Source organism: Chlorocebus sabaeus, chromosome 14 (assembly GCF_047675955.1).
Source record: "Chlorocebus sabaeus isolate Y175 chromosome 14, mChlSab1.0.hap1, whole genome shotgun sequence".
NCBI lineage: Eukaryota > Metazoa > Chordata > Mammalia > Primates > Cercopithecidae > Chlorocebus > Chlorocebus sabaeus.
In genome coordinates this window covers 1,663,487-1,689,321 of record NC_132917.1, presented here as the reverse complement: position 1 = coordinate 1,689,321, position 25,835 = coordinate 1,663,487, and the positions used below count along the sequence as shown (strand labels likewise).

The window sequence follows — 25,835 nt, the reverse complement described above, 5'->3', positions numbered from 1 at the left end:
TAAGTAGAACAGGTTTGGGTAGTTGGTTAGTACAGTAGCTCTGGGTGGTCGGTTAGCAGAGTAGGTTAGTAGAGCAGGTTTGGGTAGCTGGTTAGTAGAATAGTTTTGGGTGGTCAGTTAGTGGGTAGGGCGGGTTTGGGTAGTTGGTTAGTAGAATAGCTCTGGGTGGTCGGTTAGCAGAGTAGGTTAGTAAAGCAGGTTTGGGTATTTGATTAGAGTAGCTCTGGGTGGTCGGTTAGCAGAGTAGGTTAGTAGAGCAGGTTTGGGTAGCTAGTTAGAATAATTTTGGGTGGTCGGTTAGTGGGTAGGGCGGGTTTGGGTAGTTGGTTAGTAGAGTAGTTCTGGGTGGTCAGTTAGTGGAGTAGGTTAGTAAAGCCGGTTTGGGTAGTTGGTTAGTAGAATAGCTCTGGGTGGTCGGTTAGCAGAGTAGGTTAGTAGAGCAGGTTTGGGTAGCTGGTTAGTAGAGTAGCTCTGGGTGGTCGGTTAGTGGAGTAGGTTAGTAGAGCAGGTTTGGGTAGCTGGTTAGTAGAGTAGCTCTGGGTGGTCGGTTAGTGGAGTAGGTTAGTAGAGCAGGTTTGGGTAGCTGGTTAGTAGAGTAGCTCTGGGTGGTCGGTTAGTGGAGTAGGTTAGTAGAGCAGGTTTGGGTAGCTGGTTAGTAGAGTAGCTCTGGGTGGTCGGTTAGTGGAGTAGGTTAGTAGAGGACGTCCGTGCTGCAGGTCAGTAGAGTAGTCCATGTGGTTCCAGGCTCAGGATCAGCTATTTTGTGATTCTGTCTGCATTTATTAGGAGACCTGTAAGTAAGTTTCCCACATCAACAATTTGGTGACCTGATTTTTTTCATCTGTTAGGTAAATTAGGTGAGTCTATTGCTGCAAGTTTTTCTTTTGTCAATGGGAGTTTACAAAGATTCAGGGGTGTGTGAAGTCTTTTCCGTTAGTGTGTGGACCCATTGTTTCCTGGTTGTGTGGTTACCAGTCAGGAAAAGCTGCTGAGCCCAGTTGAATCAGATAGCCCCGGGCGAGAGGCATTTGGCCTGATCCGCAGAACCGAGAACAAAGAGGCCTTGAATAGTGGACAGACAGCTGCGGAATCCCTGCGCCTGTCAGACTTTCCACCAGCCAGTTTAGGCCTTAATCTATTGTTGGGAAAGGCCAAGAATTCACCAGCCAAGCAGGCTTTTCTTCTCGGGAGTGGCCTCAGCCAAGAGGATGGCGAGGGAGCTTTCTCATGGCCAGCGTTTCTAGACGTCAGATTTGGGGAGGCCGTAGCATTTTAAGATCGATGGCTGTGTTACATCGATTGTCTTCCCATCAGTATACAAACCTTAACCAAGTTAAAATTGGGGAGGGTGGAGTGCAGCAGAGACCATGCTTACCAAGGGGCTGTTGAGAATGGGCCAGGGGGCGGGGTTTTGGGGACATGGGGCTGGGTGGGGGCGAGGCTAGCAACCCCTTCTTTTTCTGCCCCTGTTGGGCTTTGTGACTTTAGGCACAGGGACCCACTTATCTGAACCTGTCCATGTGGTGCGAAATGAAGGAGTGGAACTGGGCATCCTTTCATCATTTTTCAGTCCCTTATGTTTGTCCTTGGGGTCAAACAGGGGTGTCTAGAGTGGTTACCCCGTACTGATGGAGCTGGGGCTGGGAGGGCATGAGAGGCACCACCAGGGCATAAGGCCCCAGACGGGACCTCACTGTGGGCCCTACCACATGATTGGAGGTGCCTGTCTCTTTCTGAGGAGGATGCTATACACTGGGTCCCCTTGCCAGCCCCTCGCCCCAGGTAGAAGGTGTCCCTGTGCCCAGCCCACCCGCCGCCTCCCACGCGGGTCCTCCTTAACCACCAGCTTCCCACCGTACACCTCTTATTTCATCCAGTACTTGCCGCAGTCCTGGGAGGCAAGCGATGTTGCCACCCTGTTTTGTTTTGGTTTTCTGAGATGGAGTCTCGCTCTGTTGCCCAGGCTGGAGTGCGGTGGCACTATCTCGGCTCACCGCAACCTTCACTTGAACCTCCCAGGTTCAAGTGATTCTTCTGCCTCAGCCTCCCGAGTAGCCGAGAGTACAGGTGTGCACCACCATGCCCAGCTAATATTTGTATTTTCAGTAGAGCTTGAGGGTTCCACCATGTTGGTCAGGCTGGTCTCGAACTCCTGACCTCAGGTGATCCACCCTCCTTGGCCTCTCAAAGTGCTGGGATTACAGGCGTGAGCCACTGCGCCCGGCCTGCCACCCTGGTTTTATAGATATGTACACTGAGGCTCAGAGAGGCCCACACATCTGTCCAGGAAGCCACAGCCAGTCAGGTGGCACAGGTGGACTGTGCCCCAGGCCTGCCTGTTGCCTTGTCTTTGGCCAACACTCCACCACCTGCCGTCAAAGTAGAAAAGACCATCCGTTGCTCAGAGCAGCTGGGTGAGAGCTGTATTGTTTGCCTGAAAAAACTATGTCTGTGTCGTACACACACATTTTGGTCTCCCCGGGCAAGTACCTTAACCCTGAGTGTGGAAGATACTCATCCTGCAGAAGTTGGGCTGGGCAGGGAGGTGAGGCCTTTCCATGAGAAAGAAGCTGCCTGTGGCCGCCAGACCTGAGTTACCTGCCACTCGGGCCCCTGTGCTCAGAGCCTGGGAAGTGGTCCACGCTCCGCCAGACCTGAGTTACCTGCCACTCGGGTCCCTGTGCTCAGAGCCTGGGAAGTGGTCCACGCTGCATTTCCCTGGCTGTTTCCATCTGCAGCTTGTTTGGCTGCTGCAGGCCAGGGCTAGAGACCAGGCTCCACCAGAGAGCCGGCTGACCTGTGGCTGAGTTGCTCTGGTGCTTCTGGGATGCTGGGGACAACACCCGCCCTGCACCATGGCATGTTCCTTGAGTTAGAAGATACAGCCCCTTATTTACACCTGTGTCCTGTTTTCATAACAGGAAGGCGTTTACAATTTCTCAGCAGAAGCTGAGTTGAGTTCCCACTTCTCATCTGGGATTTCATTTGCATGATTCTGCTGGGAATTGGCTCCCGCTCCGGCACTGTTTTTGCGGCTGTTTCTAATTAGACAGATGACAGCCTGCAGCGTTTTCCCGGACACACTTAGTGGGAAATGTGGAGTTCCTGCAGTTGTTTCACGTGCCTGGTTCTGGGTTCTTTAGCAGATGACCGTTGGCTCCTTCCCCTCTCGTGACCCCGCTGTCCTTGCCCTTAACCCCAGAGCGGGGTCTTTCTAGGGCAGAATGAAAGAAGTTTTCATTGGAAGAAGTTTTCAGGAACACAAAACTGGCCAAGTTTTTCTGTCTGGAAGGCAGGAAAAATACTGATTTTATTTTTTAACACTCATGGAAGAAGTTTTGGATTATTTTTCCCAAAGAGTAAACTGTGCATGAATGGATGTGTATTGATTATCTGTAAGCCGGGGGCGGGGGGAGCTTTGTATTAATGGGTGGTATGTTCATATGTGACCTAAAACCTGAGGCTCCCAAAAGACAAATGCTAGAAACAGGTTAATCTGGGACAGGGTGAGCAAGAAAGGGCGCCAGGCCAGGCTCCCAGAGCCTGGAGAGGGACTCCCTACCTCCTGCACCCTTGGCCAAGGGCCCTGTCTGACCCACACTTGCTTTTGTCCAGCCCAAGAGCTATGCAGTTTGCGTTTCTAAATGGTTGAAAAAATCAAAAGGAGTCATATTTCATCATGTGGACGTTTTATGGAACTGGAATTTCAGTGCCATAAATAAAAGCTTATGGAGCTTGGCCACAGCCACTGGGTTGCATCTTCTGTGGCCGCATTCCTGCTGCTGAGACAGATTTCAGGAGCTGCAAGGCCATGATCTGCACCTCAAGCAAAGATGTCCCCTCCTGGCCTTTTAGGGAACGCGCGCACTGGGCCTGCTGTGGGAGGGGCATTTCCCTGAGCGTGGACCTGTGGTCATTGCTGGGTGAGGATTGGTGTTGATGAGGGAGGGGTTGGAAGTTCTAGAAAGTGTGACTGGCAGAGTCCCTCCTCCCACAGTAGCTCCGTCTTCTTGGCAGAGGCAAGACCTGCTCTCCTCTCACAGGCATGGGAGCAGAGTGGGCCAGGGTGCAGGAGGGTCTGGGGTCAGGGGAACCTTCCCAAGGTGGCTCCTGGGGTTTTGGAGGGCTTGACCTGGGCCGGGGTTGGCCCCTCAACTGCCTACCCAGCGTGCTGTGGGTGTGACGTGTAAATCCATGAGAGTTAAGTGCAGATGTAAGAGCAATAAAGGAGGCAGTTGAAAAAAACAACAGTGTCCTGGATGCGGATGGGTGTTGTGGCGGGGAGGCCACCAAAGGTGACGGATGCGCTTTCTTGAACCTTTTTATCCGAAGGCCATTTCCAAAGCTGCCAATCCCAGTATTATCGTAGGTTGCCCAGGCTGGGCCATGTTTCAGGGGGACACGAACTTTGGCTGTCTCTTGCGACCTGCGTGCCTGTCCCACACAGGAGAGCCTGGGAGCCTGTGCCTTCCTGGCTATGGGAGCTCCTTCCTGCCTGCTGAGGAAGGAGAACTCTAAAGTTCTCTTCTCGTGTCTCTTTTTAAGCAATACCAAAAAAATGGGGTCAGTGAACACCCCAGGAAACTTACGGGGATATGCAGTTCTCTGGAGCAGGCAGCATTGGGGTTGCCTGGCTGCCCACCTCTCACCTCTCGGGGGCCCGGGGCCTCAGGTGCACCCCTCAGTCTGTGTCCCCATGCTCCGGAGGCACTGCAGCGGCTGCAAGTACCAGGAGCACACACCAAGGCCCCGAGCACACGAGCATTCATGGGTGCTGAGGCTCCCGCCCACCCGGGGTCCATTTGGAGGCATGGCCGCTGGTGCAGCCACCCTGGGCTGTGAGGGAGACAGCCTGTGGCGCTGGAGCGGCCAGTGGGGAGACGCAGCCCCCAGGGGTCTCCTGTCAGAGGCAGGTGCCCCTCCTACTCCTCCCCAGCCTGTAGTCACCTGCAGGAATCTGGAATGGGTTTTTGCTCTGGACTGGGGGCGGGAAGACCTCTTAGCCGCAGACTTCCCAGGTGCCTCCTGTGGGATCCACCTGCTTCTCTTCGAAGAGATGGAAGCCCGGAGGCCAGGCTGAGTTATCACAGCACAAAACTGTAGCAGGGAGAGGCTCAGCCTTCTTTCTTCTGCGGTAATTGATCGTTGGTGCAGAAAATTAGAGTTGCTTTAGATCTCGCCCTGCAAGGCACTGGGCAGCGTGTCTGAATCCTGAGGGCCCTGCTTGTGAAGCGAGAGAGATGGGAGGGTTGCAGGGGCTTCGTGCGGCGGCTTGAGGACTCAGGCCCCAAGGTCACCAGGTCTAGGAACCGGGGGGCACCTATGTGTGGAAGGAGAGAGACAGGAGGTGGCAGGGGCTTCGTGCAGTGGCTTGGGGTCTTGGGCCCCAAGGTTTAGGAACCGGGGGCTGCCTGTGTGACTCATTCATTTACTTGTAATTAAAGGAGTATTCTATTTTAGAAAAAATATACAACATACTCCAAAATGGCCGGACACCGTGGCTCACGCCTGTAATCCCAGCACTTTGGGAGGCCAAGGCCGGTGGATCACCTGAGATCAGGAGTTTGAGACCAGCCTGGCCAAAAGGGTAAACCCCCATCTCCACTAAAAATACAAAAAATCAGCCAGACCTGGTGGCAGATGCCTGTAGTCCCAGCTACTCAGGAGGCTGAGGCAGGAGAATCACTTGAACCTGGGAGGTGGAGGTTGCAGTGAGCCGAGATTGCACCACTGTGCTCCAGCCTGGGCAACAAGAGCGAAACTCCATCTCAAAAAAAAAAAAAAAAAAAAAGTCTAAAACTAAGAATAACGGTTTCCCTGCCCCCAAGTCTCATCCGACCGTTTTCATTTTAGTTCTGCTGCTGGCTGCTTTTCCACAGGGCCACCATGTGTGACCTCCTCTACCTCAGGCTGTCCCTGGGGATTTGCTGCTGGGAAGAAGAGGAATTTAGCAAATTTAGATTTCCACTCTCCTGCCCTTCCTGCCTGTTTGGAATTTGGTTAGTTATGTGATCTGACATGAGCCAGGCTCTTGACTTTTCAATTTGATCCTCTACACGGTTGTCTTCCAGTCTCTCTGTAGGCTGACTGTAAAAAGTTGAACCCAATAAAACGAGGTTTAGTGTTATGATTATTTTATGACATGATGCATTACAAAAAAAGTGAAACATCACCTTAAGAAGGAAATAATATTGTCATTAAATCCCAGAGAAGCCTAATCTTTAAGTGTAATTACTGCATTTTTACATTTGCTAATTAAAAAAAACCTCAGAAACCTAAAATCGTAATAAAAATTATAATGTACATTCTTCCTTTCAATTTGTCAATACTTTATTTCCCTGTCTTCTTTGGAAATAGTTTTCTGTCCTGTGCTTTTAATATTACCTCAGTTCTTTCTTTTCTGAGTCTATATTCATTGGAGAGAAAAAACGGCTTTTTTTGACCTTTTTTGCACTTGATGGATATACGATCCTCAACATTTTCATTGACAAGAATTTTAAAGTAATTTACTGGATGATTACTTGAGAATTGAGTTAACTTGACATCTTGTCTTGGGAAGCTGAGATGGGAGCTGCTGTTGAGTGCAGCGGAGCTTTGGATGAGGAGGAGCTCCTGGGTCAGTCTCCTGCCTCTTGAGGGAGCAGTTACAAGTCCAGGCCCCTATTTATAGGGAGCTGAGATCTCCCCAGACCTTCTGAGTGAGGATTTGGTTCGTGGCTGCCAAATGCAGTGGGAGCTCGATGTGCAGGGGGTCATCACTGCCAGAGAGCCTCCACCAGCACTCACCTTCCCCCAGGGGTTCCTGCAGGTGGCCCTCCTTTCATTCAGGCTAGTGATTCAGCAGGTGCTGGTTCAGCAGGTGCTGGTAGAGAGTAGGTGCTGGTGGAAGGGGTGCTGGTGGAGAGTGGGTGCTCGTGGAGTGGGTGCTGGTGGAGTGGGTGCTGGTGGAGTGGGTGCTGGTGGAGGGGGTGCTGGTGGAGGGGGTGCTGGTGGAGTGGGTGCTGGTGGAGAGGGGGTGCTGGTGGAGGGGGTGCTGGTGGAGGGGGTGCTGGTGGAGTGGGTGCTGGTGGAGTGGGTGCTGGTGGAGGGGGTGCTGGTGGAGTCGGTGCTGGTGGAGGGTGGGTGCTGGTGGAGGGGGTGCTGGTGGAGGGGGTGCTGGTGGAGGGGGTGCTCGTGGAGTGGGTGCTGGTGGAGGGGGTGCTGGTGGAGAGGGGGTGCTGGTGGAGGGGGTGCTGGTGGAGGGGGTGCTGGTGGAGTGGGTGCTGGTGGAGGGGGTGCTGGTGGAGGGGGTGCTGGTGGAGGGGGTGCTGGTGGAGGGGGTGCTGGTGGAGAGGGGGTGCTGGTGGAGGGGGTGCTGGTGGAGGGGGTGCTGGTGGAGGGGGTGCTGGTGGAGAGGGGGTGCTGGTGGAGGGGGTGCTGGTGGAGGGGGTGCTGGTGGAGGGGGTGCTGGTGGAGTGGGTGCTGGTGGAGAGGGGGTGCTGGTGGAGGGGGTGCTGGTGGAGGGGGTGCTGGTGGAGTGGGTGCTGGTGGAGGGGGTGCTGGTGGAGTCGGTGCTGGTGGAGGGTGGGTGCTGGTGGAGGGGGTGCTGGTGGAGGGGGTGCTGGTGGAGGGTGGGTGCTGGTGGAGGGGGTGCAGGTGGAGGGGGTGCTGATGGAGTCGGTGCTGGTGGAGTCGGTGCTGGTGGAGTCGGTGCTGGTGGAGTCGGTGCTGGTGGAGTGGGGGTGCTGGTGGAGAGTGGGTGCTGGTGGAGGGGGTGCTGGTGGAGGGGGTGCTGGTGGAGTGGGTGCTGATGGAGAGGGGGTGCTGGTGGAGGGGGTGCTGGTGGAGTGGGTGCTGGTGGAGTGGGTGCTGGTGGAGGGGGTGCAGGTGGAGAGTGGGTGCTGGTGGAGAATGGGTGCTGGTGGAGGGGGTGCTGGTGGAGAATGGGTGCTGGTGGAGGGGGTGCTCATAGGGTGGATGCTGGTGGGAAGTGGATGCTCGTGGAACGGGTGCTCATCTAACATGTGTCACCTCCAAAGGCTTCACCTCCTATTACCACCACCATGTGCTGCTGTCTCCAGCTGTCCCCCAGAAACACTGCACCCCCAGCAGGCTGGGTCTGAGTCTTTAGATCCGTGTGCTGTGGTCAGACTTGAGTGAGCTCCTGCCCTTCAGGCTTGCACAGCACCTGAATTGATAGAAGTGGTCCACACCTAGCAAGTGGGCAGCAGACGGCAGCTGTTCTTCGGCGTGTTTCTCCTTTGACACAATAGTGCCATTTCTAGGAACCTGTTTCATAAGTATATTAACACGCATCACAGACGGGATGTACCGAAGCTTGTCATTGCAGGGCTCTTTGTAATAGTGCAAGGCTGGAGGAACCCAGATGCCCTCTCCGCAGCTGCCTGTGCTCCTCTGGTGAGCTGGGCGGCGCGGTGGGAAGGGCCTGGAGACTGTGTGCTGTAAATCGGGCAGCCCCACAGATACCACGGATGGGGCAGCGTGAATCACAGAGATCTGTCTTCTCACAGTTGTGGAGGCTGGAAGTCTGAGATCAAAGATGCCAGCAGGGTTGGGCTCTGGCGAGGGCCTCCTGCAGGTCTGCAGATGGTGCTCTCTGTCCTCACGTGTCGGAAAAAGAGGAACACGCTCTGGGTCTCTTTCCCTTCCTACAAGGACACGAATCTCATGATGGGGCTTGTACTGAGGACCTCATCTAAAGTGCGTGACCTCCAAAGGCTCCCCTCCTGATAACACCATCACGTGGGTGACAGCGGAAGGACTGATGGGAGCCGCCTCGCCCGCCTCCCAGGGCCGGGCAGGTGCGGAGTGGGAGTGCTGTCGGGAGCACGTCTTGTTCAATGGCCCTGACTTTGGAACCTTCAGAGTGTTTGAGATAAAGAAAGAGAAGCTTCGAGCTGGCTCTGGCTGCATCCCAGCCCCGCTGCACCCCAGCCCCACTGTGGCTTCCGTTAGAGGCCCTTTCCTCACCCTGTCTTCCATGGGCATGCACAGTGTCCGCTCAGCAAACACTGCACACCCTGCCCTCGTCAGATCAAGCACCCGAACTCTGAGGCCCTCTCTGACCTGCAGCCGTAGCTACTCCCGGGCCTCCTCCTGAGGCTTCCACTGTAGCGGGTGCCGTGGTCACCTGCTGGCGCCTGGCCGCCTCCTCACCGAACAGCGGCGCTCATGGGTCTCCGCACCTGTGGTCAGCATTGCCCATGAACTGCAGATGTGCCGCGAACACCAACGAGTGGGCGGCGAGCACAGGGGCTGGGATGTTCTTTGCGGTTCCACGGGTGGGATCAGAGCCAGGGCACAGCGACCGGAGCCTGGCTCCCATGGGGAAGACCGGCCACCAGCTCTGTCCCTTGGTGAACTGGCAGCCTCAGATCATGCCTGTCCCGTGCTGTCTGTGAAGTCGGGTGACACCATGGTCAAGGGCGCTGCAGGTCTGTGTTTTGGAGCCAGGATTCTGCATCATCAGTGACTCCTCAAAAAAACTATACTTGATAAAACCTGTACATGTAGAAAGGGTCTAAATGAACCCAGCCGGGCACACCGGACTCCATGTGCTCTTGGTGATTTGTGTGTCACAGAGTTAAGTGAGGTGATCCAAATTGATACCATAAAAGATGCCCTTGTTTCTATGAACTGGGCATGCCCAGTGCCCGTGCAACTCAGATGCCCGGGAGAGGAGGTTCCGTCCCACCGTGGCCTGGCGGTGAGGGCAGCTCAGGGAGCTCTCACTGTTTCTTCCTTGTGGGGTGAGTCGGTGGTTCTGGGTGCATGACTGCATCAGGGACCCCTTTCCCCTTCCTCTGCCTTCGTGGGTCAGGGTGGAACCTCTCCGACCTCTGTTCCTGAAGGAGGATTGAGAATCACTTGGGCTTCTTACGATTTTTGTCATTCTAGTCAGGAAGAAGCTTCCTGCGAAGGGCAGAGGCTGACTGGGTTCTTGGTGTTTGGGTGGGATTGAGCAAAGCCCTTCAGTCCATCCACAGGGGGCCTCGGGCAAACTCCAGGCCCAAACCAGAGGAGCTGCCTGAACACGAAAGAGCGAACCTGTTAAATCCAGGAGCTTTGTCCGCTAAAGCGTCCTGCTGGGTTGTAAGAAGCTTGTTTCCCCTCTTAACTAATTGTGGAACAATGGCAGGGACAGAGGGTGCATGATGAGACCTGGGCCTGTGCCAGGGCACATGCAGACAGCCAACCCAGCCCTGTGATCCCAGCTCAAGCAAGGCCAGCTCCAAAGCAAACACCAGCTCCCGGGTTTACTTGGCGGGGAGGTGGGAGGAGAACTTGAGAAGCCCATTCATCCTGCAGCTTCCAGGCCTGGGCGTTCCCGCCTTGTTCCTGGGACAAAGCTCATTGTTCCAGCTGGAGAAGAGCCCGGCTGAGGATCGCCTGCGTTTGGTTTCCCATCTCTCGCTTTGTGTTACTTTCCAGTCTTAAGAGGTCCTCTCTAGCCCTTAGGATGCTGTCGTAAGTGTGGTAAAAGGTAGATCCTAAATGGGTTCCTCTTAAACGCTGGTGATTCTTCTTCGCTTTAGACAGTCACGGGAATTGTTGCTAGGGGAGGGATATCTGCGGATTGTTGCTTTAGGCACCTTGGTACGAATCTCTCCTCTGCACTAAGTTTTAACAGAGAACCCAGAGCGTGTTGATTCCCTGCCTTGTGCAGGGAAATGTCTTCCCCTTTTTTGTCCTCTTCTATGCAGTTCTTGCGTCTTTGACAGCTGATAGCCCCTCTGCAGGGATTCATTTTGTTCCATTTTGGAAGACTTTTGGCAACCTCGTGCTTCCAAAAATTTGGGCGAAAAGTGTGGGTTGATTATTTACACAGAAGTCAGACCTATCACAATTAAATCATAATTTCTTTCTGATTACTTCTGTTTGACAGTTTGATGTTCAGAAGGCGTGGATGAGGCATCTGAGATTGATGAGCTGATTGGTGAGCACTGCAGTGTGGTCTCAGGCTGTATTATTAGTGGGGAGGTGATGTTTAGAGCTGATTGGTGAACACTGCAGTGTGGTCTCGGCTGTGTTATCAGTGGGGAGGTGATGTTTAGAGCTGATTGGTGAACACTGCAGTGTGGTCTCGGCTGTATTATCAGTGGGGAGGTGATGTTTAGAGCTGATTGGTGAGCACTGCAGTGTGGTCTTGGCTGTATTATCAGTGGGGAGGTGATGTTTAGAGCTGATTGGTGAGCACTGCAGCGCGGTCTCGGCTGTATTATTATTGGGGAGGTGATGTTTAGAGCTGATTGGTGAGCACTGCAGTGTGGTCTCGGCTGTATTATCAGTGGGGGAGGTGATGTTTAGAGTTGATTGGTGAACACTGCAGCGCGGTCTCAGGCTGTATTATTAGTGGGGAGGTGATGTTTAGAGCTGATTGGTGAACACTGCAGTGTGATCTCAGGCTGTATTATCAGTGGGGAGGTGATGTTTAGAGCTGATTGGTGAGCTCTGCAGTGTGGTCTCGGCTGTATTATTAGTGGGGAGGTGATGTTTAGAGCTGATTGGTGAACACTGCAGCGTGGTCTTGGCTGTATTATTAGTGGGGAGGTGATGTTTAGAGCTGATTGGTGAACACTACAGTGTGGTCTCAGGCTATATTATCAATCGGGGAGGTGATGGCTTAGAGCTGATTGGCTTTTGGCAATGCCAGCAGGATGTAAATTCTGTGACTTGGAGTTGTGATTTAAGCAGCTGTTACTGCACTTGCTCCCTGGAGGACTTGATAAGACATGGAGGCAGGACTGTGACCCAGTGAATACCAGGCAGCCAGTGGGACAGGGAAGCCCCACCTTCCCAGATAGATCTTTAGGTGCTGGACAGACCAGCCCCCAATTTTGTAGAATAACCCAGGAGCTCCTAACTCACTGAAGGTCGGAGACGCTGGGACGGTCTCTGGGTTTGAGAACCCAGGAATTGGAGGACGGGGTAGAACTTGAGTCCAGCATCCAGTCGGATCCAAGTGCTCGCTCTGACTGAGTTCTGGAGACCCTGAAGAAGCTGGACCAGAGAAGACAGTAGCCTCAGAGGGGTGTCCAAGCCACGTGGACACCTAAGCGGCCCTGCCCGGGAGCCTGAAGTGCCTGGGGGAGGCCGTAATGGATGGAGAACTGCTCCTTGCAGCTGCACACTCCACGCGGGAAACTCCCCAAAAGGGCTGGTGACACTCCACGCGTCCCAGGCCATGGGGAGCCGCACCCTGCACCCTGCGTCCCAGGCCGTGGGGAGCCTCACCCTGCACCCTGCGTCCCAGGCCGTGGGGAGCCGCACCCTGCGTCCCAGGCCGTGGGGAACTGCACCCTGCACCCTGCGTCCCAGGCCGTGGGCAGTTGCACCCTGCACCCCTGCGTCCCAGGCCGTGGGGAGCCTCACCCTGCACCCTGCGTCCCAGGCCGTGGGCAGCCGCACCCTGCACCCTGCGTCCCAGGCCGTGGGCAGTTGCACCCTGCACCCTGCGTCCCAGGCCGTGGGGAGCCTCACCCTGCACCCTGCGTCCCAGGCCGTGGGCAGCCGCACCCTGCACCCTGCGTCCCAGGCCGTGGGGAGCCTCACCCTGCACCCTGCGTCCCAGGCCTTGGGCAGCGGCAGCCTGCACACTGCGTCCCAGGTTGTGGGCAGCCGCACCTTGCATCTGGGCTCATGGGGAGTGGCACATGGCTGCCTCCTACACTCGCCCCTGCCAACCCCAGCCTTCTTGGAAGGAGTGTCTTTAGTGGGTCATGTGGGTTTGGGAGTAAACTGAGCTGTTCTGCCTTGCCCTGTTGTCTTTTTTCTGTAACTTCAGTTAATTTTTAGTTGGTTACCAACTAGCTCCTGTATATGCATTCTCTCATTACATCCTCAGAATACACCAATGGATAATGCATCATCTGCTTTTATTAATATAATGTGATAATGGTTGATTCCCAAGACTGCATGAAAAGAAAGTAAGTCTTGGGATCCCCCAAATCGCTAAGTTAAAGGGAAGAGTCAAGCTGGGAACTGCTAAAGGCAAACCAAACCTGCCTCCCATTGTATTCAAAGCCACCCTTTGCTCACTGGGACACGTATCTGATTGCCTCCTTTGGAAAAGATGGTCAGAAACTCAAGACAGTGCAACCATTGGTCTCTTACCTGCCTGTGACCTGGGAGCTCCCTCCCCTCTTGGAGTTGCTCCCCCTTCACCTGGAGTTGTTCAGCCTTTCTAGACCGAACCAATGTTCATCTTACATATATTGATTGGGGTCTCATGCCTCCCTAAAATGTATAAAACCAAGTACTTTAGGAGGCCGAGGCACGTGGATCACCTGAGGTCAGGAGTTCAAGACCAGTCTGGCCAACTCGGTGAAACCTCGTCTCTAAAAGTACAAAAAATTAGCCGGGCGTGGTGGCGGGCGCCTGTAATCCCAGCTACTCGGGAGGCTGTGTAGCAGGACGAGCCGTAGACAAAGCTCCTCAGACACCAAGTTAAAGAAGAAAGTGGTTTATTTGGCCGGGAGCATCGGGCAAGACTCCTGTCTCAAGAGCTGAGCTCTCCGAGTGAGCAATTCCTGTCACTTTTAGGGGCTGACAATTCTAAGGGGGTCCGTGTGAGAGGATTGTGATCGACTGAGCAAGCAGGGGGTACGTGACGGGCTGCAAGCACCGGTGGTCAGAGTGAAACAGAGCAGACCGGGAAGTTTCACAATGTCTTTCTGTGCAATATCTGGAATCTATAGATAACATAACCGGTTAGGTCAGGGGTCGATCTGTAACTACCAGGCTTAGGTCAGGCAGGCCCAGGCCTGGTTTCGGGTCTGGTTCCTTGGTTTCAGGTCTGGTTCCTAGGCGCCGGGCTACCTGCCTTTAGTTTCACTTCTCTTTCCTTTTCTGAGTATAAAACAGTATGAAACAATATGAGAGGGTCTCTCTCTTCCCTCAGCTGAGGCAGGAGGATTGTTTGAACCTGGGAGACAGAGGTTGCAGTGAACCAAGATCGTGCCAGTGGACTCCAGCCTGGGTGACAGAGCGAGACTGTCTCTCAAAAAAACAAAAACAAGGTGTGCCCTGAAGACCTTGGACGTTTGTCGTCAGGACCTCCTGAGGCTGTGTCATGGGCATGTTCTTGACCTTGGCAAAATAAGTTTTCTAAATTGGCCGAGACCTGTCTCAGATATTTGGGGTTCACACATATCACTGGGGTGGCATCTGTGACCCGCAGGAGAGTCGGGCTCTGTCTCCCCTTCTCTCTTGGAGCAGCTCCTGGTCCTGTCCATGCAGCCCTGGTAGAGCCTGCTCCAGGCCGAGTCTGTTCCCTGTGTCCTGGAGGAAGCCTCGGTGACAGGGGACCCTGTGCCGGGGGCGGGGGTGTCACCTATGGACACAGGAAGGGCAGGGGGAGAGGATGGGCAGGCCTCCACTTCTCGTTGCCTGGAAGCCGAGATAGATCTTCACTCCACCCAAGCCGCCGCTGCTCCTTCTGCCTTCAGGTATTTGTGATACTCCAGGATCCCCCAAGAAATGACCCTCACAGCCAAAGGATTGAGGCCAGGTTTCTTTAGCTGAGGGGCAGGCAGGTCCTGACTAACGTAATTTGATCTCATTAATGGTATTAGTGGGCGTCTTATGTCTTAGCTCTGTTCAGGCCTCTCTGAGGAGCCATGGGTGGGGCAGTCTGTAAACACAGCAGCAGGTACCAGTTCACCCCCGCAGCTCTGGAGGCTGGAAGTCCAAGATCAAGCAGCAGCCAACTGGGTGTCTGCGGAGGGCCACCCGGGTTCGGAGAAGGGACCTTCTCCTCGTGTCCTCTCACATCGTGGACAGGACAAGGCTGCTCTCAGGGTCACCATCAAAGCCTTGTCACCTCCCAGAGGCCCCACCTCCCAACACCATCCCTTGGGGGTTAGGTCTCAGCACAAATCTGAGGGGGCGTGAACGTTCAGTCTGCAGCCATGGGGGCTCAGGGAGCCATGAGCACTAGCGCTGGACCCAGGCAGCTGGACGCCCCCACCCCATCCCACACCCCCCACCGCATCCCACACCCCCCCACCGCATCCCACACCCCCCCACCGCATCCCACACCCCCGCCCCATCGCGCATCCCCCCGCCCCATCCCGCACCCCCCCGCCCCCCCGCATCGCGCACCCCCCGCCGCATCCCGCACCCGCCGCCGCATCCCACACCCTGCCCGCGTCCCGCATCCCCCGCCCCCGTCCCGCACCCCCGACCCCATCCCGCACCCCCCCATCCCCCTACCTCTTCCCGCATCCCCCTACCTTGAGCCTGCTTCTCTGTGGGGCTCCCCTTCTCCCACAGGGCAAGGGGCATCCTGAGGCTTCGCTCACGCCACGCGGCCCACCTCAGTGGTCCTATCCCCGCTTCCTCCAGAATACACCGTTGCCCTCCACTCAGGGCGCCCATTTCTCCTACGACTGCCGGAGTGCAGGCTTGAAACTCCCCGTGCCCTTCGTGTCACTGTGGCCACCTGCTCGGGTGGCTCAGGTCGCATCTGTTAAGTGCGGAAGCGAGTACTTTACCAAGTCCTAATCCTTCAGACTTCGGTGGGCCCCGTGAGACTTCCTGACATTCGGCCCGAGTGCGTGGATTTCCTCAGCCCTGTGGTAAAGCAGTGCGGTCTGTACTCCGAGAACACAAGCCCTGGGTGTGCCTTCAGTCACGAGAGGCAGTCCTTACTGCGAGGCACTGAAGCGGTTTTAGGTCAGGCAAATGTGAATGGAAAACCACATGGCCTGGCTTTGGGATGCAGCTTTTCAAACTCCCCCAGCCTCCCACTTGCAGCGAGACTGGGATGGGGAGGTGGGACTCAGCCTCCTGCCTTTCCCAGCGGGGCTGAGGGGGGGCTTCTGTCCTGTATTCATCCTGGGAGAGGGCGTGGGGCATCGGCTGTGATTCCGACCTTTAAAATCAGTAAAGCACTTTGCATATTTGCTCCTCTGAAGCAGCAGTCTAAGAGCCTTTGGGTTGTATTGGTTTTTTGTTGTTGAGACAGTCTCGCTGTGTCGCCCAGGCTGGAGTGTAGTGGCTCGATCTCAGCTCACTGCAACCTCCGCCTCCCAGGTTCAAGCAATTCTCCCTCCTCAGCCTCCTGAGTAACTGGGATTACAGGCGTGCGCCACCACGCCCAGCTAATTTTTCATATTTTTAATAGAGACAGGGTTTACCATGTTGACCAAGCTGGTCCCTAACTCCTGACCTCAAAAATCCACCCACCTCGGCCTCCCACAGTGCCTGGCCTTGCTTGTATTGCTGTGTCCTGTGTGTTCTCACTGCTGAGCAACACGAATGACAAAGAACCACAATGTCATCACTGTGATTTACTTCAGGACGGCACATTCGTGTTGAAATCCTGTGCCTTAATGAGGAGCTTAAAATGAAGATACTTCTGCCATTAGCTTCAAGATGATTTTTAACATTGTGATCCAAATGTGATCAAAAATCTTAGGTAACATGTTAAGATGCACAAAATACTTAAAAAAAAAAATCCAGACAATGGCCGGGTATGGTGGCTCATGCCTGTAATCCCAGCACTTTGGGGGGCTGAGGTGGGTGGATCACCTGAGGTCAGGAGTTTGAGACCAGCTTGGCCAACAAGGCGAAATCCTGTCTTTACTAAAAATACAAAAATTAGCCGGGTGCAGTGGCATGCGCCTGTAATCCCAGCTACTTGGGAGGCTGAGGCAGGAGAATCACTTGAACCCGGGAGGCGGAGGTTGCAGTGACCTGAGATTACACCACTGCACTCCAGCGTGGGCAACAGAGTGAGACTCTGTGTTAAAAAAATAAATAAATAAAAATAAAAATGTAGACAATAATGATAAAGTCACAATAAAAAAATATTGAGATTAAAGACAGTTCACCTCTGAAATACATAGTTTGTGGGGAATATTTGCAGGTAACTCCTGGCTCTTGTTAGTTAGAAACAGGCCTATATTACACGACTAGCACAAGAAAGAACAAAAGGCAAGTGTTCCCGTCGCCACATCATGAAAGTAACTTCTTAAATTTTGATGCCCTGACATGAGTCAGTTTTCATTCCATAATTGAGATAATTTTGGTTCTTGAACCGAACAATATAGTGTGTAACTTTGAATTTGTTGGCAAATTGGCAAACTCTTATTTATTTATTTTGTTGTTGTTGTTGTTTTTTGGTGAGACGGAGTTTTGCTCTTGTTGCCCAGGCTGGAGTGCAATGGTGCAATCTTGGCTCACTGCAACCTCCACTTCCCAGGCTCAAGCGATTCTCCCACCTCAGCCTCCCGAGTTGCTGGGATTACAAGTGCACACCACCACGCCTGGCTGATTTTTTGTATTTTTAGTAGAGATGGGGTTTCACCATGTTGGCCAGGCTGGTCTTGAACTCTTGACCTCAGGTGATCCGCCGGCCTCAACTTCCCAAAGTGCTAGGATTACAGGCGTGAGCCATCACCGCACCCGGCCAAATTCTTAATATTTTATATTTAAACATGGATTCAAACACATCTGCGACTTGCATATGGGAAAAGTCAAGATTGTTTTATTTTAAAAATCAGTATTATGGAAGGTATTATAATAGAATAAACTGTATAAAACAATCTTTAATGACTGCTTTTTAGAATTCATAACTTTGCCATGATTAAATGAAGCATTTCCGAGTGTTCTGTGCATTTTAGTTTACTGTGAAAGGGAATCTAATGACGAAAATCCCTGGAAGGAATTAGATTAGAACTTGGATCTCCAAGCTTCCTTTTAGTTCTAACCTTCAACTATTCTGTGGTTCTGCAGTGACTTGTGATTTTGATATTGAGTGTAAACCTGTACTTTGATGTTTCATTCCAAACACTACAATTCTTGACATTTTTTTTTTCCTAGTAGGATTTTTAGTACATTAAGACTTGAGAATAATGGAAACATTAACAACAAAACAAAAGGAAACACAAAAACTACCCTAAAACTCCTTGATTTGAACTTCACTTGCTTTTTAAATGTAAAATGTAAATGAATCTGTGTTCTGTTTTTGAGACTCTAAATTGAAAAATTCATAGTTCATGCTTAATAGTTATTGCAGGCTTCTCTTTAAACTTGAGAGGGCTTGTGTTGGCGTCCACGTTCCCTAAGTAGGTCAGAGGCAGCGGCTCTGCTCTAACACTTGGGAGAACTCTTAAATGTAAGTGGCAGAGTCTGGTGGACTCTACCTGGGAGGATTAACCTCTTGAAATGCCTTCAGTGAGAGCAGTTTTAATGCTGAGAAAAGAGCCCTGGGCTGACTCTAATTGTGTTTCTAGTTCTGCCACTTACAGACTGACTGACTTTAGGTAAATTACCTGATCTTTCTTAGTTTCTAAATTCCGATTTGTCCAGAAAAGGGATTTCTTCTAACCTGGATCTCATTCTCTCCTCCCTTCCCTCAGTCAGCCACCTTCACGTGCTCTGCCTTAGTGTGCTTAGCCATTTCCTCAGGATGTGCCTTTGTCACTCTGAAGTAGGGGGTGACCTTGCCCTACCGTGGTCATTTCTGAGAGCTCTCGAGGGTTCCCTGTACACACCGATCTTCTCTAAGCGCAGGTGCTGCTGCCGAGCTCAGAGGTTGCCCCAGATACGTGCTTCGTGTGCTCAGTGAACGAGCTGACAAGACCCACTGGAATTGCAGGGGGTGTTCATGATGGATATTTACAGAGGGTTGCTGTTTATGAAGGACTTTTCACACACAAGCACTTCGTCCTTCTGTGACCTTGTTCACTGCTGCTTGCTGTCATTGGCGCTTTATGGTTTAGGGCCCCAGGCTTTAGAAGGGATGTACCCCTCACGCTTACCCAGGCAGGGGTGTGGCATTTTTAATCACAATCTCCTGGGGCTTTGGCCTTGACTTCAGCAAGAGTTCATGGATGCTGTGTCCGATGTTAGCCCTCAGTGTTCATCTGTGTTCCCCTTGCTTTAGTAATCACGCCACTTATAGTTTCCCGGAACTTTCTAGAATCTGTTTCTATGCTCATCATGCCAACTTACTTCATGGAGGGAGTGCCAGAGCCCCTTGCTTGTTGGGAGAAGTGGTCCTGTGGCTGCGGAGGGCAGGTGACCCAGTGGTCTGCCTGTTGGCATGTGGCACACAGCTAGGGCCATGCGACCACATTTGCCTAGGGTCCCTCTCCAGCCCCCGCAGCCCCTTCGGGAGACATCACTGCAGGAGGACTGGGTGGGAGCACAAAGCTCCAGGGAAGAGCCAAGGAAGACTTGTTGAAGTGCTCTTTAAATCTTCAAAGTTTGGGCAAGTTTTTTTCCCCCAGTTAGGATTATTTGTGGAACTATTTATTATGATTGTTAAAATAATAATTCTGTTTGTCAAGTTGTTTAGTCATATGTAAGTGCATAATGCAGGGATCAAATGCCTCCCCACAGTCTTATTCTGCCCAGACATGTGCAAAGGTTATTTTAAAAGTTGTAAAATGGGGAGCACTTATATGTGGCACTTAAATTTAAGCACTTTTTTTTTTTTTTAAGTTTTCTGAAAGTTGTTTTTATTTTTTATTTTATTTTATTTTATTTTTAATTTATTATTATTAAACTTCAAGTTGTAGGGTACATGTGCACAACATGCAGGTTTGCTACATATGTATACTTGTGCCATGTTGGTGTGCTGCACCCATCAACTCGTCATTTACATCAGGTATAACTCCCAGTGCAATCCCTCCCCCCTCCCCCCTCCCCATGATAGGCCCCGGTGTGTGATGTTCCCCTTCCCGAGTCCAAGTGATCTCATTGTTCAGTTCCCACCTACGAGTGAGAACATGCGGTGTTTGGTTTTCTGTTCTTGTGATAGTTTGCTAAGAATGATGGTTTCCAGCTGCATCCATGTCCCTACAAAGGACACAAACTCATCCTTTTTTATGGCTGCATAGTATTCCATGGTGTATATGTGCCACATTTTCTTAATCCAATCTGTCACTGATGGACATTTGGGTTGATTCCAAGTCTTTGCTATTGTGAATAGTGCTGCAATAAACATACGTGTGCATGTGTCCTTATAGCAGCATAATTTATAATCCTTTGGGTATATACCCAGTAATGGGATGACTGGGTCATATGGTACATCTAGTTCTAGATCCTTGAGGAATCGCCATACTGTCTTCCACAATGGTTGAACTAGTTTACAATCCCACCAACAGTGTAAAAGTGTTCCTATTTCTCCACATCCTCTCCAGCACCTGTTGTTTCCTGACTTTTGAATGATCGCCATTCTAACTGGTGTGAGATGGTATCTCATTGTGGTTTTGATTTGCATTTCTCTGATGGCCAGTGATGATGAGCATTTTTTCATGTGTCTGTTGGCTGTATGAATGTCTTCTTTTGAGAAATGTCTGTTCATATCCTTTGCCCACTTTTGGATGGGGTTGTTTGTTTTTTTCTTGTAAATTTGTTTGAGTTCTTTGTAGGTTCTGGATATTAGCCCTTTGTCAGATGAGTAGATTGCAAAAATTTTCTCCCATTCTGTAGGTTGCCTGCTCACTCTGATGGTAGTTTCTTTTGCTGTGCAGAAGCTCTTTAGTTTGATGAGATCCCATTTGTCAATTTTGGCTTTTGCTGCCGTTGCTTTTGGTGTTTTAGACATGAAGTCTTTGCCCATGCCTATGTCCTGAATGGTACTACCTAGGTTTTCCTCTAGGATTTTTATGGTAGCACTTTTTAATTGGAGAGTTTAGCTTTACATTTATTGTAAACTTTATGTCAATGATGACCAGTAAGTTAAGGATCAGACGTGGAAGAAATGCAGAGGAAACGAGCAAATGCCTGCTACTAGTGTTTATGTGTTTGCATGCGTGTGCAAATGCTTTTCCTATATCTACTCACACGCGCACACTTAAAAATATACATAGTGTGTATTTGCATTATGTCTTCAGCATTCCCGAAGAACAGTGACTTCCAAACCTTACCTTACTTAGAATCACCTGGAAATCTTATTAGAACCCACATTACTGGGACCCACTCCTGGAGTTTCTGATTCTGGAGATTTGGGGTGGGGCCCAGAATTTGCTTTTGTAATAGGCTCCCAAGCACCTGTGCCATGAAACAGTGCTTAGGAGAATCCTGGCTGCTCTGTGGAGGGCAGATCCCTCCTGACCTTTCTAGAATCTTGCAAGTGAGAAATATTCAGGCAAAAATCAGCCCTTGCATTTGTCTTCATGACCTCAAAGTTGGGGTTCATATTTGAAACAAACATTGGCTTCCTGTGTCTGTGGTGTCTTCATGCCCTGAGCTTGTCTCTCGGGGATGGAGCCACAACAACCTGGACCCTGTGCCCTTTCTGTTGCTCTGGAACAGGAGGGTTTCTGAGGCAGCTCCAAGTCCCCTCCAGTAACGTGTGCAGATGTAGCTGTGTTGTAAATCATCCCACCCAAACACACGCTCCTGTTTGTTGACAAATCTTTCTAGCTCCTTTCATGTGCTGTGGTATCAGACAGAAAATGTAAACATACACACATGCAGATGAATATGTGCATGTATAAATATTGGTGTATGAGTGTTTTTTCATCCTGTTCCTCAGATTAGATCATTTCTAATGTTGAGTAGCTCCCAAGTCCTCTCCCTCTGCAGTGCTCAATATGTTAAGTCCATCCAATGAGCTTTTCATTTCAGCTATCATATTTTTCAGTTCTAGAATTTCAGTTTGTTTGTTTTTTTTATTGTTTCACTTTGTTGCCTAAGATAACCCCCTTTGCAGTAAAGGGGACCCTCTGTTTTACCCTCTTCATAGTAGAAGTCTTTTTTAGTGGTCTGCCTAAGAACGTGGGGGAAGGTCTAACTGCTTGGGAGCAGGTTGTGAAATGGTCCCCTTAACCTAGACCAGTGCCATCCCACAGAAATACGATGAGAACTGCTTATGTAATTTAACATTTTCTGGTCAATTCCTGAAAAAATTAGAAACCGTTAATTTAAAAAATGTTTTATTTAACTCTGCATGCCAAACTTGTACATGTTTCAACATGCACTCAATATAAACTTTTATTGAAGATGTATTTATGTTCTATTTGTTTGTAGGAAGTCCTTGAGGTCCAGTGTGAGTTTTGCACTTTTACTCAACACTGGCCACCTCTCAGGCGCTCAGACCCAGGGCACAGGGGCTTGTGTGTGGGGCAGCACCTGTTTGTCCGTCACTCTAGAGGTTTCTGGTGGCACCGACTTCAGGTCTGGGGAAAGGCCTGCATGTCGCCGGGAGGGTGGTTTTGCAGCTCTTCTTGCAGTCTTCCCAGGCGCCAGGAGCCAAGCCCACATCTTGCTTTCCAGCTTCCACGCTGTTGCCGCTGCCTCCTCTGTGCCTTGAGTGTGGGTTCCCATGGGGAATGAGGAGCCAGAACAAGTGGGGTCACTCCATCCTCTGCTCTGGACGAGCAGCTTGGTTTCTGGATTAGATGGGGTTGGGGTTGATTTCTGCTCTAAGCTGTGATGCGTGGCTCGGCCTTCCAGGACAGCCTTTCTTACCTGTTCAAATGCTGGGAAGCCCCTCAGCTTGCTGTGTCTCAGGTACAGGAGCTTTTTTGCAATCATTTGTTTATCCCGAAATTGTAGCTGGTCAGAATTCTCTCCTTATCTGTACTTGATCTGTGTTTTCTGTACGGAATGAGTGAGCATCCTGGATGGCTGCTTTCCCCTCCCGTGTCTTCCTCCAGCAACACCTCCCGGTTTCGGTGCCTCTGACTTTCAGCAGCTCCTATGTGGACAGTACATGGAGCCACTAGTGGTATTCTGAATATGAATGTAAATGAAAATCTCATCTGTTTAAAAAGGAGCATGGCAGTGCAAGGGGAGGGTGCGTGTGAGGAGACTGTTGGTGGACAGTGGGTATCACTGAGAAAAGCGAACCCGGGTGCGAGGGCACAGCGTGGAATGATGCCCAGGAGAGCCAGATGGGCAGAGGGGAGCTGCCTTCCCCTTCTCCTCCGGGAGAACTTGACCCACAGCATGGGGCGGCCCTGGGAAGGACACATTTAATTCGCTCACCTCTAGGCTGGACGCTGTTACTGTCAGTGACACAGATACTTTTTTCGAAGTATCTTACTGAACCATAAACTAGAACTTAGTTTGTAGAACATAAACTAGTTCTGCAAACTACTGACAGTGATTGGTGTAGGGCAATCAGATTCCTTAGAAGGTTATAAACATTTTCTGTTATGATACCCTAATGCCCTGACCTTACCTATGATACCCTAATGACCAAACATAGTCACGTCTGAGGCCCTGGGGGTGAGCCCAGTGGATTTCGGGAGACACAGTTCAACCCGTACCAATCCCTGCTGGACGGTATGAAAAGGGATTGGACCTACGCGTAAGGAATTTTAATTTTCCTGAGTATTTGATAAAGAAATTGGTCTTTCTGTTTATTTTTCAGTGGTTTCTATACTTGTTCAATTTATAGTTTTAATTCAAGCTGGGATGGGCTGTCTACAAGGGTAGAGCAGACGCCTCTGCATGTCTGCACTTCCTGTCGCTGCCTTCAGGCCTCTGACCTGACTGCCTGTGCTGCCCGTGGCCAGTGGCCTCCATGGTCGGGGCCTCCCAGCTTGCTCTGCCTGATGCTGCTGCCCGCGGCCCGTAGCTTCCATGGTCAGGGCCTCCCAGCTTGCTCTGCCTGATGCTGCGGCCCGTGGCCTCCTTGGTCGGGGCCTCCCAGCTTGCTCTGCCTGAGCATCAGATCGTCAGGAATTGAAGTGTTTCTCCTTCCAGCACCAGATTCTGTGTCGATTCTGGTGTGCTCTCTGGTCTCTCATGGGCTATTTGGATCCTCTCTCCACCCCCGAAATATAAATAAATATAAATAAATAACAGTAGAAGTTTAATTTAATGAAAATACCTGTTTGGAACCATTAGGGTAAAACCATATGTGAGAAAGCCTATTTTCCCAGTTAGCTGAATTCACTTTCGTGGTTTTGAGACATTCAGTTTAAATCTCATGAAGGTAACACTTGAGGTCATTGACTAAGGAACAGCCGAATTCTAGCTCATGAAATCACTGGAGTAAACTCTAAGGTGTTTACTCAGTTCCACAGGTGGTGCGACTCTCTTCTTGAATATCATCACACCTAACCTGTGTTTATTATCCTAAGACTTATCGACATGACATTTTCCAGTGGTTTACCAAAGATAGGGTGTTTAGGTAGTTTATGTAATTTTTCTCCCCATAATTACTGTTTTTAAAAATTCTGTAGTGTAAGACTGTTGTTCCACCATTCAGATAAATATTCATACACTTATTAGCCTCAGTGAAAAAGAAGACTCATTTAAGGAGTGAACTGGATGGTTGAATATTTTAAATGCGCTGTCACTGTTTTGAAACTGACTAAGAACAGCAAAAGTGTAGCGGCGGTTATAGATTTTTTTTTCCACATAATAATACCTTTCTTGCTTCTTCACAGAGATCTTCGCTTTAACAGAATCAGAGAGATCCAACCTGGGGCATTCAGGCGGCTGAGGAACTTGAACACATTGTGAGTGGAAGTATTCTATTGGAAACTAATAGAAAAATAGAAATCATTACATTATTTACCTGTGAGTAGAACTCATTGTCCACAATCAGTGGGCATGGGTGGGGAAAAGTAGAACAGGAAAGTGAGGCTGAAAAATGCACCTGAGTGCCAGGACGGTGAATGCCAAGATGGTGAATGCCAGGACTGTGGCCACTGTATTTCTCGTCTCATGGCTGTGTGCCTGTCCGTTGCATGTTGATTGGGACCCATGCTGACCGACCGCAAAACTTGTCCCTGGCCTTCATATGGGTCGCTTGCTCCAGAATCACTGCCCTTGCTGGGTCAGGCTGACCTCTGTGTGCTCCTGCACCTCCTCTGTGGCAAGGTTGAGCAGGACAATGCTGCTTCTGAGCGTGGAGTGGACTGAAGTGAGGGTTCAAGGCAGTCCCATGATGCCCAGAGGGAGCAGGCAGGGCCAGGTCCAGTGTTGCTGTGCAGACCTCCGGCTCTGCAGGGCACGCCCAGTGCAGTGGAAGCTGGTTCCCTTCTGCACCAGGACTGAGCACAGTGGCGTAAGGGCAGGGTCATGGGGAACATGGGACTGCCTGGGCCGCCTGTCCACTGTTGACTCTGGAGAGCAAGGGGCCTGGGGCCTCTCACCCCAGGCCCTTGTCTGTGCACATGAATGGAGCGAGCACGGGCCACAGGGCCCACCTTTCCTGGCACGTCTGTCTGCCCACACCACCCTCCCACCATGACTGCCTTAGCACTGGCCGCAGTCCTGGCTAAAACAGAAAACCTAAGAGACAGCAGGATAAAGATACAAACTCCCTTCTGTAGGAGAGAAGGAATTTTTTCTCCACTGTATCAAAAGGTGGTAACTGTGGAATAGGGACAGCACTGCAGAGCAACTTTTCCACCATGATGGTTAAACGCTAAAGCTGTGTTTTGTCCTGTGAATTCAGCGTTCATTGAATGTTGATGGCAAATCTGTAACTGAAATTGTTACATGGCCTTTACCAAGGCTGTCGGAATGTTTTAACACAACTTCGAAGTTTGTTTTCTGTTGTTGTTTAAAATTCTTATTGACTCTGTTTCATAGGCTTCTCAATAATAATCAGATCAAGAGGATCCCTAGTGGAGCATTTGAAGACTTGGAAAATTTAAAATATCTGTAAGTTAATGATCAGTTCTTTAACCTAAAAGCTTACGGTATCTATATTTAGATTACTTAAAAATAGAGCTAAATTTCGTGCTGTTTATGAATGATTGTAAATATATTCATTTAAAAGAGGTTTTATTTTCAGAAGGTGAGTAAAAATTTAGCTGGGATTATAAAAACAGGTTGTCATTGATACAAAGTGCTACATTATGTGATTTTTAATGTTTCATCACTAAGCCTTAGTAAAGTGGATTGCATAAAAT

The 25,835-nt window shown here is 50.9% G+C and overlaps 1 protein-coding gene across 2 annotated transcripts in view; it reads left to right on the top strand.

The window, feature by feature from the left end:
• The window catches only part of PXDN (peroxidasin), a 112,599-nt gene that overhangs the window by 27,774 nt on the left and 58,990 nt on the right, over positions 1–25,835 (top strand). For both annotated transcript variants that reach the window (XM_007971639.3, XM_007971638.3), the window contains exons 2-3: positions 24,360–24,431; positions 25,513–25,584. In XM_007971639.3, coding sequence (XP_007969830.3) covers positions 24,360–24,431; positions 25,513–25,584 — 144 coding nt within the window. The remainder of the gene's footprint in view (positions 1–24,359; positions 24,432–25,512; positions 25,585–25,835) is intronic.